We start from the raw sequence: 19,456 nt of genomic DNA on the forward strand, positions 1-19,456 counted from the left end.
TAACCTGCACATTTTATTTTATTCTACACATACATTTTTTCGTCCTGGATTCTATTGCCAATGACTACTTTATTGTAAATAGTGAGCATATGAAAAAAATTAGAACTTGTAAGGGATTTTCTCCTTTTTCCTTTCAAACTGTTTGTCATTTTTCTTTGACTTACAATTCTTTATACTTTATATTTATATTTATTCTAAGTGAGCTAAAGGAGTTCAGGCTTTAAAGGCATCAAGATGATATATTTCAAACATTTTTTGGTTACTTTTAGATTTTCTTAATGAGATTAAGCTCAGATTGCGTCCTACCACAGGCAACTGATTATTTGAGATTGATTTGATGACATTTGTTTTTTTAAATTGCTTGAATAAGTAAAACAGTGTCTCTTTCAAAGAGATAACCTTAAAAATAATGAACATTTCAAAGGGTCAACTAAAGAATATGTGAACTATCTCTGGTAAAAGTAGTTCTAAAGGACTGAAAACATGCTGTGAATTCAGAGAGAAGGCTGACCCCTGATAAACTTTGTGTCTCCTTCAAATAGCCAAGGTAGATTCCCCCTACATTCTCTTCACTATGCACTAGCATGCTAATCATCTGGGTCTGTTGTATATATACACAGCGTATAAATAGAGGATACTGAGACCTGAGACATTTGGATCCAGTTCCGGGGAGGAACAGGTTTGTGTTCTGCTGCCCTGGATGATTTGGCGCAGGGTGTCCATGACTGCGGTCAGATTTGAGGGGCTAGCTCACAAAATTTAGATCCGCTCCTGCCGTCACTGGTGCGCCACAGGCTCAGTGCAACATTTCATCTGCGTAATGGTGGATTAAAACATCCTGTGGGCAGATTGATATAGGCTGGGGCCATCGCTTGTCTTTAAAGGAGAGCGGAAGCCCATGGAAACAGGCTTGATATAGCCGCTGGAGCAGACCCAAACACTGGGCAATGGACATTTAAAAATACTAAATGGCTCATAAAATTGAACAGAAACAAGAGCTTTATATAAAGAGTCCTTCAGTGCTTGTTTTACTTAAATAAAAAATGGAAATAGTTTCATGTTAACCACATGTAAAGAGGCAAAAATGATTGATTTGAACTCCATTTTATTATCTCTGAAAGGTTTAATAAGCACCAACAATGACTAAAGAATGAAGACAACACCATACCTGGCGACTGAACCAGGCATGTAGACATCTGTTAACACTATCACTTTGAACTAAATGTGTTTGCATATGGAGCTTATATTTTCACTTACAGTAAAACAAGTTGTTGTGATTTTACAGGACAGCTGGACAAAATCAGTAATAGAGCAAAGAAATGCTGAACTTAGCAACTTATCTTATACTCTATTTCTTATGTTTTAGGTTGCTGATGGTATTTCACATTTTAATATTTCATGAGCTAGAGGAAATAATACATAGAAAACATTATATACAGTATATTGAACACAAATCAGACTTTTCAGACAAAGTTTCAAAATCTTCCTTTAAAACATTTAACATAAAAGCAACAATGCAGCACTGAAATACAACATTAGACTCTAAATCTATACAAGAAAACTGATTAAAATTAGATCATTGTCTTCTTCATTTAAGTAGTTCTGAAAATGCATGCCATAAAAAACAATTTCAGATTGTTAAAGATATCTTTTGGAATTTGGCACTATATACGCACATTTAATGCCAAGGATTGTCTTGACGAAAACATTATCTGTTTAAACCAAAGCCTTCATTTGATGATGACCGCAGGAGGAGTTTTAGTTGTTGACATTTTAATTAATCAATCATTATTTGTATAGCGCCAATTAATAGCAAGTTTTATCTCGTGACACTTTACAAAAGAGTATATGGGTTAATACTCAGGGAGGATTTGTCTTTTCTATTCCTTGCGTTCCTGTTGTCCATACTTCCTTGGACAATTTTTTTTACGAGAATGTTATTTGTTGTCAAAAGAGTAATTTAATAAATGCATAATTAAACATAAATCCTTCAACAGAGAGAGCTCAAACCTGTTTCGGTTGTACCGAAAATATAGCCAGTATATACTGCATATCCACCCAAAACCTCTGACCCATTTAGTCATTTCATCATGTAAGAAATGTGTCTAGAAAAGCCAACTGTTGGACAATTATGGTTCCAACATCTAATACGCCGAAAAAACTGCTTTAACAAAATCTAAAAAAGGAGGCAAAAGCTGACTTGATGCTTAAACAGATTGAACTGATGTGTCCTTTTGTATGCGCCTGCTTGAGCTTATGAGCAATTCCTCGATCTGAAAGAGAAAGAAAACAATGTTTCAATGTTTCCCATCCCACAGTCACGTGTCCAACAATCACCTGCTTTTCCCCTTGTAACTTCTGCTTTGGCCAAGTTTACGTGACCTTTGCCATGACCTTTTAGCTCTCAGGAGAAACATCTGTTCGAGGTAGAGGATAACTGACATAATCCTGTTTCAGATCTATTGATGTGATTTACGCTTAACTGTTAAATGGCTAAAAAAACAAGTTGTCCCTGAGGCTGGTGTGACAGCAGGATGTAGAACATTTGTCTTCAATTCAACCAAATGTGTGTCTCAATACATAATTAAATTGTGTATTGCACTTTTTAGTATTTACGACCAACATTTCAAGAAATTAATTCTATCAACATGTTTGAGGGCAAACTGATCAATTTCTCTTTGACAGTCGTTCAAATCAAATCGTATAGATATCAAATTTGTTCCCACAAACCACACAAGCTCTATTCTGACCTGAGTTAATCTGAACTGCATCTAAAATAAAGGAGTTTAGTTTAAACTGTGGCTCAGGTTTCAGGTAAGACTTCACATTGATCTTAGTCCATACTGCTATGCAGAGTCAAACCACAGTGACAGATAGGGATCTGTGGTGACCAGTTGGCCACTATAGTGAAACCTGGCTGCTGAAAGATTGGGAATTCCAGGGGGGATTTAGTGGTCTGGAAGAAAATGCCCAACTGAATCCCAAGCAAGGGTATCTTTCATTTCCATTCACCTACAAATAGAAAACCCACAACATCATTCAGGGAAAACAAAGACACTTTGTGAGGACCAATTGGAGGTTAAGTAAATTCCTTAGTTTTCTTTTGAACCTTACTTGGCCTCTTAAAAATACATACACTCTAGTTCTCAGTGGAAAATAAAAGTGTGTAAATGGGACACAAATCAACAGTTGAACATTACGTTATGTGTCACTGAACTGAGCTGTTTGTATTGTGTGTTGAATGTTTTTATTCGGGCTATTGACTCACCAAGAAGTGTGCACAAAAACGATGGAACCGAGGGAATTTTTGCACAATATATTGAGCACTGAAAACGCTGAACTGCATTGGTTTGCATTGAAAATATTAGCTTCGGTGGGGTGCCGCTGGCTGGGTGGTTAGGGTGCACGCCTGGTGCAGTGGCTGTAGACCTCAGAGTGATGTGTTTGTTTGGATTCGACCTGTCACTCCTTTCCTGCTTTTCATTCCCTGCTCTCTCCCTCTCTTCCCTGATTAACGACTCTGTCCACTTTCCTATCTCAACAGTAAAGGCATATTACCCAGCATGTTAGTATTTAGCTCAAAAGCGACAGTTCTTTTGTGTTGTGAGTATTCTTTATAGTAATATTCTGATAGAATTTTGAGAGTCAAAAAGTGAATTATGGTAAAGTGCATATACCGTTCGAATTTATAGCATCATCATGCACACATTAATGCGAGACGAGGTTAACAGTTTGATATACAGATTTAACAACAGTGCTTTGTTGCTATCACTCAAATGGATCAACACAAGATACGTCCAACTCAACTCAACTCAGCGACATGAAAGGAAACTAAAGGTTTAACATTTTTAGGAACTCCTTTTCAGCATCACCTGAGATACCACCTGAGATACTTTACACTTTGAGTAAATGATGAGAGACTGAGATGTAATAAAGCCACGGTGTGACTCTGACAGCTTGACACTGCCTGAGGAATGTGGAGCCGATGCCGGAGGCGATACCAGCAGGTGAATGAATGTATGTCTGTCAGCAGGCCTCCTGATCACAGTCACACTGCCAACTGCACACAGTCAGGGCAGGAATGTTTGAAACTGCCTGGAGAGGACAACAGACAAATCTGTCCCTACAACTGTGGACCTCATGGAGTTTGAGTCCTGGGGGAGTTGCAGGTCAGTGAAGAAACCATTTGCATTAAGCTATACAGTAGGAACTTGCATGTCGGGGGCCACCATTTAACTGTGGGGTGAAATGTCTTGGAAACTACAGGGCAGAAACAAATTTGGTGCAGGTAGTCAAACTTCCTGAAGGATAAACTCTAAAGACTTGGGTGAGCTAACCTTCCTTTATAGACTGAAGGTTGGAGAGCTTCTGAATGGCTACTGCTAGCATCTTTCTGGATGGCTAGCAGGTTGACTTTTAAACAAGCTTCAGCTGCTCACATTCTTTGTGATTTATGAATTCTAAACTGTCTGATGTGACACATATCTCAGAGATTTACAAATGCACAGTGTTTAAATTCCATTGAGAGGGGACTCTTAATCAATAAACCCCAAAGAGATGACATTGATGCTTGCACGAAATCACGGGACGGATTCTGCTACTCCAATCCCATCCCACGACGAAAATGAATTGACTGTGGTCAAGACAAACAGGCTAAAGAGACATGAAGAAGAACCTATTGTGTGTTTACCTACTAGCTAAGGTATCCAAGTACAATAAACACAATGTTTTTATCAGAGTAGAACATATAGCAACAGTAGTCACAGTTCCAGCTTCTTAATAGGAAGCAGCCTTCGCCTTACCATCCAGTGATTCCATGGCAACAATAATCATGTCATGTCTGTCATGGCGGCTGCTGTGACAAGACACGTCCCATAACAACTATAAAATTAAAGATTTCTCTGATTTCTCTTGATAACTATTGTAAATATTTGATAAAGGTATAAATAACATAACAGAAGAAGAATACTCTACAAAATATTTTCACAATGTACTCCTGCAACTTTCTCGAGTGATATGCAGCATTTTGTATGGAAGTATGCACTAAATTAAGTCCTCTAAATGTTTTGCCGTCCACCTGCCAGAGTATGAACTGAACTACAAAGGAAGAATGTACAAAATGTGACACTGTTGTTGTAAAGTGTCCATGGTGTAAATAGTAAAGGTCAAGGCCCAGCATACTTTGTCATCTCTTAAAATAAGAGGTTGTAAATTGGAGCATCAGGATTCTTAGAAACCTTTCACTTTTACTTTCCTTCGTGGAAGATTTTCTCTTCCTCTGTGTTCTCACAAATATTGCTTTCATTTTTTTCAGGTTCTATCCTGTTTGGTTGTCTTTGTTGAAATGTATCCTGGTTGTGGCCTTCACATCACAGCAGCCGCTATGCATCCAATTCTGCAGAGACTTGCTCAGTGACAGGCAAAGAATGTGAGCCAGTTCACTCTGACATTGAGGCCACATTATTTTCCCGCAGTCACTGTGGACCCTTTAATTAAGATTATCTGACCTTTGAGCCTTGGAAAGGACTTCAACCCAGAGGCCTCTCTGGGTCAAAACAACAAAGCAGAAAGAGCACTGATGCTTTGGTTTTGATAAAGAGGCAGGGAGCCGGAAGCTAACCTGTGAGGTTTGACACAAAGGAAAGTTTCAATCAGTGCACATGTGCAATGACACAGGCTGAAGAGTTTTGCATTAGTATGACTTGGAAGACAATCAGATTAAGCTTATTTGTCACTGTCTGAGCCTGTTTTACAAAAGCAAACCATGATATCATGAGGGACTCAGTTTCAAAACAAACTAGACAAAGTTAACAATAAGCTTGTCTCCTGCTCTTGTTTTTTGTTTGTGCACAATTTCTAACATGATGACAGAGCGTTAAGGGGAATGACATCCTTACAGGTCAAAGGTCAAACACCACTGACAGATTTATTTAGTCCAATGACACTCACTTGTATGCCTGGAATGACTATTAAATCTATTTTACATACAGCTCTAACAACTGCATCCAACAGCATATACAGCCTCTTGATATCAAAGTTCATTAAATGAATGTAGATTAAGCATTTAGCCGCAACATTCAAAAGTCACGGCCTAATTTATGGACAGAAATAAAAAAAGGTCAAGACGTTATTAACCTGCTGTAAAACGGAAACTCTAATCTGCTTGCAGTCTTTTTACTAAGATACACTAACATGGCTGCTGACTTCAACCACATGTTTCCCTCACAGATATAAAAGATGCATCAATCATCTTATCGCTTGACTCTCAGAATGAGTCCAATTTTTTTCTTTTAAAGCACTTTTTTAAGAGCTTTTATCTCAGCTGTTAGAATAAATTTCTCTTAGCAAGCAAAAGAAACTAAATTATGTTGATAGAATGCATTGGTTACAAGCATTTATTGTAAGTTAAAATGAATTAATAAGCCTTTAACTGGCCTGAATGTTCATTAAACCTTGCCGTTAAATGTTGGTGTTGCATGGAAAAAGCTTTGGTCCTGAGTTGTTCCTCACAAAAAGCTTTACAACATGGACAATCTTCATTGAAACGTGTGGTTAAGCCAAGTATATAACGTCACAAAGCTTGGTATTTTAACACTGGTGAAGGAAACCAAATGCATTTGGTTTTTTTATGAATGCCCGCTTTTGTTTTGATGCCATGAGGTTGTCTGGGTAATCATTTCTGTTTATCCCAAAATGCTGACAATGCACAAAACGTTTATTTATTTTTACCCAAAGCTTGTGATAATGCACATTTTGAACATTCCTTTAATAAAAAAATGTCAAAGGCCTGTTTTATTTCTTTTTAAAGAATGTCATCATAATCCAAATACAATAAAATTTAAAGTAACGGACATGTCGGACACACCTTAATGTGATCGTTGTTGGCTTTATTTAAACTTGTTGATGATGAACATAAAAGCATATTTTATACACTAATGGGCGAGTGGGGACTGACATGTCGGAAAAGGAGCCACAGGTTGGATTTCAACCCTAGCCACCAGCCTCTCTACTTGGGTTGTGCAAACCTATTGGACTAACTCATCCAACGGCACCTCAAAAGCCTTCTTTTTAATTGAAAACAAAAAAAAATGTTTGATTGGTAAGTATCAGAAAACGGCAGAATTCAACAAAATCTTTACATTACAAAAAAGTGATGAACCAGTTGTCAGCTCTGAAGTGCATAAACAGCACATATCCAAGGCATAGTCCTTTAATTATACAAGTCTAAAAGCCATCCTCAAGTCTTTACATTGCAAGTTTGTGACTCGACCCAAACTTGATGTTTTGTGGTAGGAAGTCAACAGAGGAAGTGACAGAAAACCTCCTCCACCAGCTGTTTTTTCTAGTAGTGAGAAGGGAGTGTCAGTCTGCATTTTCCGACAGTCCCTCCCTCCTGTAATGACGCCCAGGGCTAACGGCCAACCAGCCGATCTAAACCACATCAAACAATCCGGGCAGGAAGCTTCCCTTAACTGTTATTACTGAGAAAAAAAATCCTGTATTTACTGTATGGTGAATTGTCATCTTGCCAACAGTGACTCATTGTTAACACCTGTAGATGCCCCCAATAAAGTTATGACTGTGGATCTTACTGGAAGCCAAAAAAGGGACAAAAAGCTTCAAAGTAAAAATCAACTAACTCGTATTTCAAACTCTTAAGTTGTTACCTTTTCTTGACCTGCCTCTGAACCAGCACCATCATCCACCCTCCAAAAACAGCCTCTGCTAATAAAACAAGCTGCCTCTAGTTAACTACGACCCCTGTTTGTCTCACACAGTTAAATCTCAGTCTGTTGCTCTCTTACACTTGCCCCCTCCTCTCTGTGAAATATTTATCCCAGACAGTGCAGACAGTTTCCTCCAACATCAGCCATCAAACATGAAAGTCCAGCTCTGACTGGAAAATAACACAGTGAAACTCTGGGTCTAATTATGCTGGTTTAGTTTATGACTTGTCAGCTCGTATCCATTATCCTGTAGAACGATGAGCAGCCTTTCAACTGCAGTTTCCAGGTTGCTAATCGCTTCCCAGACCAGGTGGGAAAGAGTGAAGAGAGTGTACTTTTTACTTTTTCCAATTGGGAGCTTTGGAATTTCTGGCATTCTCATAACGTATTTTCTAGGAAACTAGTTTAAATATCATCTTAAAGCAAAGACAATATCTCAATCTGAAATGTATTTTAAAAATAATAATAATTTCAGTTTTCATATTTACTTCTAATGGCACTTTTTAACGTTTGCAAATTGGCAGAATTTTCCAAAGTAAGGAACTTAATATACTGTATAACTTAATGTGTGTACTAAAAATCTAAAAATGTTCTTACAAGAAAAACAATTAGATCAGTTTTAGATCAATCTTTTCTCCATAGGACCTCTGGACAAAATGCAGGAGTAACATCAGGCAAGTCCATCACTAAGATTTAAGGCTTGTGTAGCAGTGTTTTCATATCATTTACACTGTCTTAAAATCATATTGGATTGTGTTCATAGTAGGTAAACAATTGTGGTTCAGGTGCATAGTGAATGCTATTTGTTAAAGGTAAGATATGATCCTGACTGACACAAAAGAGCTTTGAATCAAACTGACCAAAACAGAAAAAAATAGATTGATGTTGTTAATATTATTTCAGATTCTAAATACAAGACAGTAACAGTAATCCTCTTTCCCATGATATATAGGTGTATAGGACTAGAAGGTAGGGCCGCCCCTGAAATGCTTGGGATATCTAAAGCTGGTGCTTTTGTGAGAATGGAGATGATCCGTGAATGATGAACTCACAGCATCTGAGCGCTCAACTTCTCAGATGTGAGCTTATCATCAGCTGTTAAGAGCAGTGTGAATTCCTCGGGACTCAGGCTTCTGCTTTGAGTGTTTCTGAGCCGATAAGGAGACGGGTTGCAGGTGCAGGTGTGGGCCTTACATCCTGAAGTACATGATGACTAGTCTGAGAGAGCCCATGTTAGTACTTGTGTGAAATGACTCTAGATAGGACAGGAGGAACAGAGGGTCAAAACAATGCAGCCAAGTGTATATTGTGTTAGCTGAATTAGGGGGATATCAGTAAAAAATCTGTAGTAGTCTCACATTAATAAAGTAACAACAACTGCTTATTCATAATAATTAAGGGCATTTAGACTTTGGCCTACAGATAAACACAAAGAACCTTTTAAACTGATCAAAGAAAAGCTCTGTACCCAGGGTCTGCTTTCTTCTTGTTCTACATTAGTAAATTGTGTTTACTCTTCGGAACGCCGGTCTTGTGATAATGATGGAGGGGGTAAGGTTACGAAATCAGATTGCAGAGAAGTTAATAAATAGTTGTCAATTTCATATCATTTTGCAGAATGACACATAGTTATCTTTCAAATTTTAAATTTTTGTTATTAAAAAACTAAAAGACAGTTTGAAGGAACGATGACTACACGTTGATACTGACTTTTTCAACCAGTACAGAAACTCAGATATGGATGCAGAAACAGTGTGTATTTTTAAACTCCTAAATGCCACACTGTCACTGTGATTTATAGTTTTTTTGGACAAGCACATTTTATAATTTTAGACTTAATGGTTATGACTCCTCTATTTTTATAATCATATTTCAGGACAGGAAGCTGTAACACAGCCTTCCCAGGGGTGATACGAGTGTGAATGTTGACATGCAGTTCAGTGGTGGTTCCCTTTTCCCAACACCTTAGCTGGCTGAGCAGCGAAGCAGCTGAAGCACAGTGTCTATTCTGTGCTCTTACCAAGTTCCTGAAGAACAGCACAGGGGGTAGAGAAGGGTCTCATACAGGGCAATCCAGAGGAACGTCGCAGAAGCTGTTGCTGGACATCAAATCTGTTTAAAAGTCAAAGAAGAAAGTATTTTTCTTTAAAGTATAAGTTACATATAATAATGATAAATACAATTTTCACTTTTAAACAATTCACAGCACAAGACAGACAGGTTGATACCCACTGGATTTTCCTTTTCAAACTTCTGAACCTAGTTTAAGATTGTTTTTGGAGTAATTGTTTTGACAGGATTAGATTACAGACTGTTTTGACCTCCATGTTTATCAAAGTATCAGAGTAAAACAATGAAGATATCCTTTTAAATACCAAAGAAAATGCTATTTATTCACCAGTGATTCTAATTAAAATCATGTCAGGGGGAATCAAAGATTTAATTGAAAAAATATATATATACATTTTGCTGTTGTACAGGAAAACAGTTTTCAAGGGGAAGGAGGAAGACTTTTCAGTGAGCAGAAACTCTGTTCTCGGATTTGATTTTTTTTTTTCTGTTTGACAATCTCCATTTTATGGGTACAAACTTAAATACCAACCTGTCTTCTGTCTGAAGTCAGCACTGTTGCTGTTGTTCTCGTTTGTCTCCTTTAGTGACTCCACTGAGGTCTTGTTGGAGGCGACACCTTCGTCATCAGTTTTCTCGTCCACACTTGGCTCCACAGGTGCAGGAGGACTTGTCCCAACCCCTTCCTCTTTGGGTTTGTCCTCAGAGCTGTCTGGTGTTGGTGCGGGAGCTGCAGACTCAGCAGCAGGTTCAACAACAGATTTATCAGGATCAACTGTGAAGAGTAACAATACCACACACAACTTTTTCAGTAAATATTAAGAAAAGATAAAATGCATGAAACAAAACGACACACAGGCTGAGTCATTGGCTTATACTGGAGAAAAACAACATGTATGTCATGCACGGAAGTGTAACTGTTGCAATGATTAAATTGTGAAATTTTGTTTCAACATTTTTTTCCATCATGTTACCGTCTATGACATAGCATATTCGATTTCAAGGTTCTTGGCTTTCTGTTTAACCTACCAACATAATAACAGTATTTCTACTTCTATAGCCTGAAGTGGTTTTGCCCTCTCTGACAGTCTGGGAGGGTTGGGGTGGGATTCTCTCAAGGCATGTCAGGGGGCCACCATGTTGGTAATGAGGTGGCTGATTACTGACCAGTTCCTAATGAGCCACAGCCATGCAGCTGTTCGAGGCTGTGGGAAAGTAGGGCAGCCCCACCATTAAGAAAAGAAAAGATAAGATAATACTTCATTCATCTCATAATGGATAAATGTAAAGTGTTACAGCATCAAAACAGGATAGCCAACAGAAGAAAAAGCACACAATTCACACACTCCAAAATCAAATTAAACAAAAATGTCAAATATACAGCTGCCCAGTGCTCACACAGTACTATGCAGGGCGTGGGAGACATTCTCCAATTCAATTCAATTCAATTCAATTATTTGTCCCCGGGGGCCAATTCAAGGGCACACAGAGCAGTGAATGAACAACAGTGCATCTACACTAAAACATGATAAGAGTCAACAAGGAATGAAGTGTCACAGAAGAATAAGTGTCAAGAGTGTTAGTACAAAGTTCACTTACAAAGTACAAAAATTACAAGGTTAGATACAAAGGACAGCAAAGAGTAAAGTGTCAAGATGTTTGTACAAGTTAAAAATACAAGTTACAGAGTTAGATCCAGAGGACAGCGATGGAGTAAGATGTAAATGGATTTTTAAGCCTGTAAACAGAACGTAAGAAGTAATTGAAACAGATGTAAACAGAACTGTAGTGCAGAAGAAGGTATAAGTGGACAGTGATCGGACTAAGATATAATCAGGCATAATTCAAATATGCAGTAATGAACAGATGTAACAGAACTATAGTACAGTAAATGAGAACATAAATATATAAGTATAAGCTATATGCAAGTAGGCAGATAGTAAATAATAAAGTGATAATGGTGCATGGCAGATAATAGAACAACAGACTAAATATATACTAGCTCTGTATAAACAAAGATTAATGCTGAAAAAAGTGACCGTTGTGCTATGAGGGATACGATATGAGACCTGATATCAGACAAAATAAGGTGGAATAGTGCCTGAAGCCATAAATAAGCATACTTAACAGAATAAAGTGGAGTAGTGCATTAAGACCAGTATAAACATAATAAACATAATAATAAGTGGTGCATTCAGGCCAATAGTTCACCACTTCAAGAGTCTGGGGTGGAGGTAGATAACCAGTTCACAGCTTTGAAAGTCTGGGGTGGGGGTTGTTTTGATTGTTTCCATCAGGGATCATAGCTTTGTCATCTTCCTCTTGTCTCCCACCACCTCCTCAGAGTTTCGGGGCCAGCACAGGAAAAAGCTGGCCTTCTTTACCAGTTTTAGTGTGTTCCTGACAGACCGCGCTGATCCCACCAGAGTTGTAAAAGGTCCTCCAGAGTGCTTCCTGCACTCCGAAAGACCTGAGTCTTCTTGGTTGGTGAAGTCTAATCTGGCCTTTTAAATACTGACTATTTACATTGTCTGTCCTGTCCAGCTTAATGTTCAGGTGAACACCAAGGTACTTATAAGAGTCCACTATCTCAATGTCCTTTCCCTGAATGTTCATGTGGGAGAAGTGGGTCTGTGCCTGCGAAAGTCCACCACGGCTCTTTGGTTTTACCCACAACTCCTATGTGTTGCAGCTTTTCCCTGATTATCTAACTGGGGGTTCGGTGGAGGGAAAGCAGAAACGAAGGGGAGACTGTTGTTCTGCACACAAGTCTGCCATGACTAGGATGACTCCTCAGGCATTAACCAAATCCTCAGAGAATCATTGCGTCTGTCAGTTTTATGGGGAATGCCTATAATCTTTATTACAGGTGGACTACTGACCTTAGTTCAGTGTTCTCCTTTGGTAAAGTTGGACTGAAGATGTGATATGCAGTTTTAACTTGTAATTTTAAATGTTATCTATTTAATAATATAATTCAACAAGATGTAACGACTCATTTTCCTTCCAGCAGGTATGTGAAAATGAACACCACACCATACCATTGCATCAGATAAGCAGTGAAACAAGGTGACAGTTACCTAAATTTTAAGACCAGAAGCACATGGAAAATTGTACTCCTCGCTCTCCTCTATCACCTTAAAAACTCAATACTTTGGGAACAACAGCTCGGTGTTCTGACTACCTAGATTCTTTTTTTCATTGTTGAACCAAAACATTACCAGACAGAGTAACTTTGTTGTGGTACAAAATCAAAAGTGCCAAGACAATTTTAGCCTAATAAGCTTGGTGTGATAAATTTGTCAAATAAATGTATTTGTGACCAACACTGCAAAAGAGCTCTTGAGCAAGGCATCATAGCTGCTGATGTTGGCATAAAGTGTCAGAGACTGAGACTGTAGTATATTAAGTTAATGCTAATAAAAACATATTAAATATTTGAGCAATGGTCTTCACCCGACACCACCACACATTTCTAATAAGGGACTTGCTGCTGTGACTTTTCGACCCCCAAGACTATCTGAATTGAGGAAGGGTTTAAATTTCTGGAGGATTGGCAGTAGAAGCCTGCTGATGTCTGCCATATTCAAGGACATAAGCTGCTTCGACCTGAGAACAATTTGCCTTAAAAGGCAAGGTTTTCAGAGGTATTTTTTGCTAAGCTAAGATAAATTCCTGTCCACAGGTGTTTAAACCTATTTTGGCCGATACGACCGCTTCTCAGAACTGGTTTGGCTTCCATGAACAAACTTTGAGTGGCATCTTCCTCCCTCTCCTGTTCACTTTGTTCCACATGCTTTTGTTTGAGGTCTAGCTTCAGCTTGTTGTCAAGAGTGGCAACATTATACAATCATCACATCTCAACTCTAAGAATAAGCTTACATCTAAACCCACTGATGATACCACAGGTGTAAGAAAATCTGACTAAAGATCAAGGCCAGTTTTACAAATATGCATTCATTCCATCACCCTGGATCTCAAAAAGATGGGATGCACCATGTATGTGCCTTTTCTCTGCCCCACCTCCTGAAGAAATGCCCCTACTCTCAATAATGTTTATCTGCTTAAAAAAAGGAAGTATTTACAAATAACTGACTAACGAGAAATGACAAATCAGACTGCTGTTGAAATATTTGTACCTGCAATTGAGGGCATAAACATGAAATAAGTTGGTTGAAAATTGATACTTTTCTTCCATTTGACTGAGTTGTAATACAGATGAGCTCTTTCTATAAGCATGCTCTCCATACATGTATGTATTTTATTGAGTGCATTTTCAGGGACAGACATTGGAAATTACTATTAACTCTAAATTCTGTGTTGCAATACATTGTTCAGTTCTGTCTATGTCCTCTGTTCCTGCCAAATAAACCAGAGGAAATGTCTATGAGGTGCAACATAAAATAATCTTCAGGGGAAATTGTTGCCTAACAGATTGTTAGGCATTGTTGTTGTGAAATTACAGTTTGTCAAGCATCTGTTTCTTCAATAGCAAGTTCTCTAATTGAAAAACGAGTTTAAGTGTACTGCAAAAACTCTCATCGTGAGTTCAATCAAGATCGGTATTCTTTCTATTAAAGGTGATTTAATTCAGAAATAACAAACCCAAGTGAATGTTTTCAAAGGTGGTTGTTGAACTGCCCTGATTGCTGGCAAGGTTTCATTAAGTCTTTAACTTGAGAGAGCTACTGCAGTTGTTTTTAAAGCGACCATCAGCCCTGTCCATTTAAACAAAGTGTGGCCCGGAGCGCAAAGGCAGGTCTACACATGAACCGCCTCTTTTACCTTTCTGATTCTGCCTGGGAGGACTTCCTGGACTAAAATAGGAACACTCAATTCATTCTCAGACAAATTAAAATAGCAAAACAATAACACAAGATCAAACACCTTATAATATAAGGTGCCATATATAATGGCGTCTGGTTTTATGAATGAAATCTAGCAAGATGTATACATTTTAGATGACATCCTAAATCATTTCCATATATGTTGGCCTTTCTATTTCGGAACTAGCGTTTACATATATTCAGTTTTTTTGTTTTAAGATAAAGGCTTTGTCTTTCTTGTTTTATTAAAAGGAAGACATTCTTACTTTCTGTGGCAAATTGACACTACAGTATGTTTATCAACCACTAGGAGTCATGAGTTGTATGGCATGCTGCATTTAAGATGAATAAGCTTGTGATGTGTAAACTTGACTTCCATTTCCATCAAGTGGTGAATGTGTGAACTGCAAGTAAGTAACTCTTTATTTCTCCAAAAGAGGTAGTGTTGTGAGTCTGTAATGTGTAATGCGTCACCGACATTTCAAAACGTTACTTAGAAGTACTTAACTGAAGTGAACTCATTTGGACATCAGTGTATTTTTCTCACAGCATGAGTCACACTTTGTAAAAAACATCTGTATTTCTTCCTGTAGAACTTACAACATCTTTGCTTACAAACAATTTAGAAAAGACTTGTGGTTTTGTAGTTGAGAGACTGGTTTCTGAACATTTTTTACATTATATTTGGCTGATGAATCAGCAAAAAATTTTCTAACAATTGCAAAGTCTATGCACCTACAGTACTTTGAACATTCATATCTCTCAATGTAAAGTTGCGTTCCAGGCTTACACAAACAGTGCTTCCTTTTATTCACCATAACTGATCTGAAGAAAAAGGAAGGAACACAGGCCACAAAACGATTATGTAAATTCCCAACTTATTTTGTTTCAACTGAAACCAGATCCCTTTTCTTTCTCTCTCAAGGGCTCCAATGACAAAGTATTTAAACACAATCAGAGAAAACTGATCATGCCTCATGTCTATCGTACCTTTCTGCTCCTCCTGTGCTTCAGGTTTTGTCTGTGGTTCTTGAGGCTCTTTTGTTGATTCAACACTTTCAAAGGTTTGCAGGCCTAAAAAGAAGATCAAAGAGCAAGAGAAATTGTAAGGCACATTTTTTTTGTTTCTGTAGCATCCTCTCTCTAACATCGTTTGTTACTGTAAACAGTTCATGTTCTGGACATACCATTCTGAGGTACAGCGTCGATAGGCAACTCGGGCTCCACAGTGCTGAGAGGGATGTTGGCATCATCAGGTCTGGATGTGAAGTCAACAGAGTAGCGCTGTAGGACGAGGGTTATCAGAACAATCAGACAGGAATATGCATTTGAATGCCACAACAAGTCTAAAATATATTTGAAACTAGCTGACTTGGGTTGGAGAGCAGAGGGTTACTGGTACGGAAAATTTGTCTGATTGCTGGAGACATGCTACTTCACTTTCTAAGCACTGCTGAGGTACCCTTAAGCAAGGCATCATACCCCGGAATGCTTGGGGGCTCTTTCTAGTGCAGCGCCTTACTGACATCTCCATTAGTACGTGACCATAGGATGATATTTGTAAATGTGTCTCTGGATTACTGGCCCATGTACTGTATGTGTAGCAATAACAGAGTGACAAAAACAACTAAACTGAACACTTGCTTAATTTTTTTCTGTGGTTCTATAGCTAATATGACACAAGCCTTCCACCTTGTACAACTTTTAATTCCCTAATTTGTAGATTGAACAAACACTGTGCTGTTTCCCTCTTTTTCCAGTCTGCATGTAAGGCTTTGCAAACAAGCTGCTTTTTGGAGCTTGATTATTGGTAGAAAACAATCTGCTCAGATCTCCCAAAATGTAAAACAATGCCTGAATCATTAGTTGAAGAAAAGACTTTCAAACTTACCCTTCCTCTCTTCCGTGCCACGTAACAGGCAACACCAAATCCAATAGCGATGATGATAATTATAATGACGATGATAATACCTGAAGAAGGCAATACAGTTCCTGCTTACTATGATAATATCATTGGTATAATGAGCTGAAGTGTATTTAAACTAAGTCACTCACCAGTCATGTCACCTCCTTCCACCTTTGACTGGTTGTCTGAAAAACCCCAACAAAACCCAAAATCCAACATAACATGACACGTTTAGTTACTAGGTTTGGAAGCAGTCTTAATAGCAAAACAAACAAAGTGTCAGAAGGAATTCTTGCGGCCAAACTTTAACTAATTATCAATTATTGAATTCTAGATAATTTTGCCAAAGGGGACTAAATATCAACTAGCCTATGCTAAAAACCAACCACTTAGCAAACATTTTGTTCATGTGTTAGCGAACATTGTCTTGGATATTTATACTTTTAGCCAACTTAGCAAAACTGCCTCCATTTGGAGCACATGTCTTGAAAATATGAAGCAGAAAGAAAGAAAGGCCCATTTCAGAGTCTTTGCTGTCTTTTAGCTCTACCTGTTACTTTAAATGTCGGCTACTGTGAATTTATCAGCTCTTTAGCGTTGCAGCATTTGTCTGTCAAAGCACATTTGTGAGAGCTAAGAGGCTGAGCCAAACATGATCAATGTAATGTTCAGAACTGGTGGAACTGGTGATAATTGGCTCTCTGTAAGACAACATCTGTAATCCTTTCATCCATTGTAACTAAAGCAAATAGACTATATAGACATTAAATCAGCCTTGAATTCTAACTCATGTATGGACTGTAAACATTTGTTTCTGTTTTTTTTTCTTCATTCAACATTTGAATTTATTTGTCAAATTATGTGCAGAAGGAGGTCAGAAGTGTGTTGATGTGTAAATGCAGAAGATGGTGTATGTTTTAGGTTATATGTTTCATATAGTTCAAGTTTTATTGGTATATAACTTTGATTTGATTTAAATGGTTTACACTGACATATTTAAAGACTATTGATAGATAGAAGAGAATTATTTAAGCTTTACACAGTAAGCATATCACAATGTTTGTGAAGGTTAAACTGGTATCAGTAGGCTAAGCACAAAATACGTCGGGTTTTTTTTTGTCCCAGGTGTCCTCACCTTTGTTGTTGTTGTTGTTGTCTTGTTTTTTTGTCACATCTGCAGTGGGTTTTTTAGTTTGGACAGGTGCAGCTGTGGGCATTGTGGGCGATGGTGCATTGCCATCTTTACAATTTCCACCCCATGAATCAGCAGACATGTTGTATCACACAAAAAAGTGAATCAGAAATATATATATATTTTTTTTTTTTTTAAATACAGAACTCAATAGTACATGCACAAGGGAATTAGTCAAGACATTTGTTCTCACCTTCCTTTCCTGTTGCTGTGGGTCTGGGTGTCGGTGTGAGTGTGCTGTTGGTTGTGGTGAAGTTCATGGTACTAGCAGAGATATTGCTGATGCTGGTGACACTTGTGGTGCTCATGGAAGGTGTTACAGAAGTTGAAGTATTTCCTTCATTTAGAGCTGTGCTTAATGAGCTGTTTGTCATTGTCTCAGCTGCCGTGATAAGAGCCACAATCAAACCTGCAGACAAGAATACAACCGTTTAAAAAAACTGTGCCATGATGACATTAAAGGAGACCAACGTTTAGCACAAAACTGAGGCAATTTCTGCAAGTACGCAGAAAACTTAGTAGCTCTGTTAACTGTAAAGGGAAGTGATAACACAAGTGCTGTTTCATAAGGTGGGACCCTGTTTGCCGTGTGATATTTTAGACTTCAGGTTTTTATTTATTCGACATTTTCAACAACCTCATTTAATGTATCGAATTTTAGACATTTAAGGTTAGCTACCTGTCAGAACAGTTCAGTAACAGGGGCCTTTAAACGTCTGTCATTAAATATATACATTAAAAACATACAGAGCCTTACCTAGAATGAAGAAAGGAGGACGAATCAATGCCATTGTACGTTTGTCCAGATAAATTTTTAACAACCAAAGAGCTCTGAGCAGAAGATGATGCGTTCATGTGCTGTGTTTCTTCCTGAATACTTCAGTGTTGCATGCCTCTAAAGGAACCTAAAAAGAGGATCAATGTCTCTGACCACAGCAGGGTGCATCAAAAAACCTGTGTTGCTCAAAGGGTTTAAGTAAGAGGAAATAAAGAAGTAATGTGTTACCTCAGATGCTCCTGTAAGTACTCAACAAAGCAGATGCATGATAAGATAACGTGCGTTATCACGAACAAAACTCTTCTGTATAGAGTACTTTAAACGTAGTATTAATTTTACAGTCCTACAAAGCAGTGCTAGCTGTTGGAGTATATATTTAACTTACATACAAAGCAAAATATATTTGAATTTATCCTTACTTTTTCATTAGTGTCTGTTATTTAACTGAATGACTGTAGAAACAATATATTGCTTGGTGTGTTTTTCTAATGCTGTCAATTCTATTTTCTGACAACTAGATGTCGCTGTGGCCAAGGGGAAAGACGCACAATTTCAATGAGACCGTTGCACTTTTTCTCTTAAAGGTAAGATCAACTTAAACCTCACCTGATTCTATTCCTTATATACTTAACAGTAGTTGCAAAAGAAATCAGTTACAAGAGATTCACAAAATCATTTGATTAAGGTCTGTATCAGGGTTTCTTTTGAAGTTAAATCACAATATTATTGGGTCCAAGAGAATATTTTGTGATGTTTGGTGTCTGAAGGATATGCTACAATGGTATAAGAAGTCATTCACTGAGTCATAATAAGAAACTGACTATGTAACTTTTTTTATATCCTATGTTTTGCTTTACATTTTATGTCTTTGGGCTCTTGGATATCGTATCAAGCACGTTTTGTTCTTTCTTGTAATTTATAGCGTAAGTCCAAATGAATATTTCAAAATGAAAAAGC

The 19,456-nt window shown here is 37.9% G+C and overlaps 1 protein-coding gene across 1 annotated transcript; it reads right to left on the bottom strand.

Moving 5' to 3' along the window:
- Window positions 1–1,088: 1,088 nt before the first annotated feature.
- Window positions 1,089–18,557, bottom strand: LOC306820430 (uncharacterized protein). The gene is made up of 10 exons (XM_079338266.1): window positions 18,479–18,557; window positions 17,915–18,130; window positions 17,665–17,769; window positions 16,679–16,714; window positions 16,515–16,594; window positions 15,811–15,907; window positions 15,614–15,697; window positions 10,330–10,572; window positions 9,748–9,839; window positions 1,089–2,273 (listed from the first exon to the last, which is right to left on the bottom strand). Exons 1-9 carry the CDS (start codon window positions 18,510–18,512, stop codon window positions 9,787–9,789), a joined length of 948 nt encoding a protein of 315 aa, XP_079194392.1. The 5' UTR covers window positions 18,513–18,557; the 3' UTR covers window positions 1,089–2,273; window positions 9,748–9,786.
- Window positions 18,558–19,456: the final 899 nt, after the last annotated feature.

This window comes from Symphodus melops (genome assembly GCF_947650265.1).
Source record: "Symphodus melops genome assembly, chromosome: 2".
Taxonomy (NCBI): domain Eukaryota; kingdom Metazoa; phylum Chordata; class Actinopteri; order Labriformes; family Labridae; genus Symphodus; species Symphodus melops.

Coding starts and splice junctions, on each gene's coding strand:
- LOC306820430 (XM_079338266.1), bottom strand. CDS start 18,512: ATGGCATTGATTCGTCCTCCTTTCTTCATTCTAG. Junction 15,698..15,810: donor CGACGCTGTACCTCAGAATG/GTATGTCCAGAA, acceptor TCTTCTTTTTAG/GCCTGCAAACCTTTGAAAGT. Junction 9,840..10,329: donor TGACTTCAGACAGAAGACAG/GTTGGTATTTAA, acceptor ACTTTTAAACAG/ATTTGATGTCCAGCAACAGC.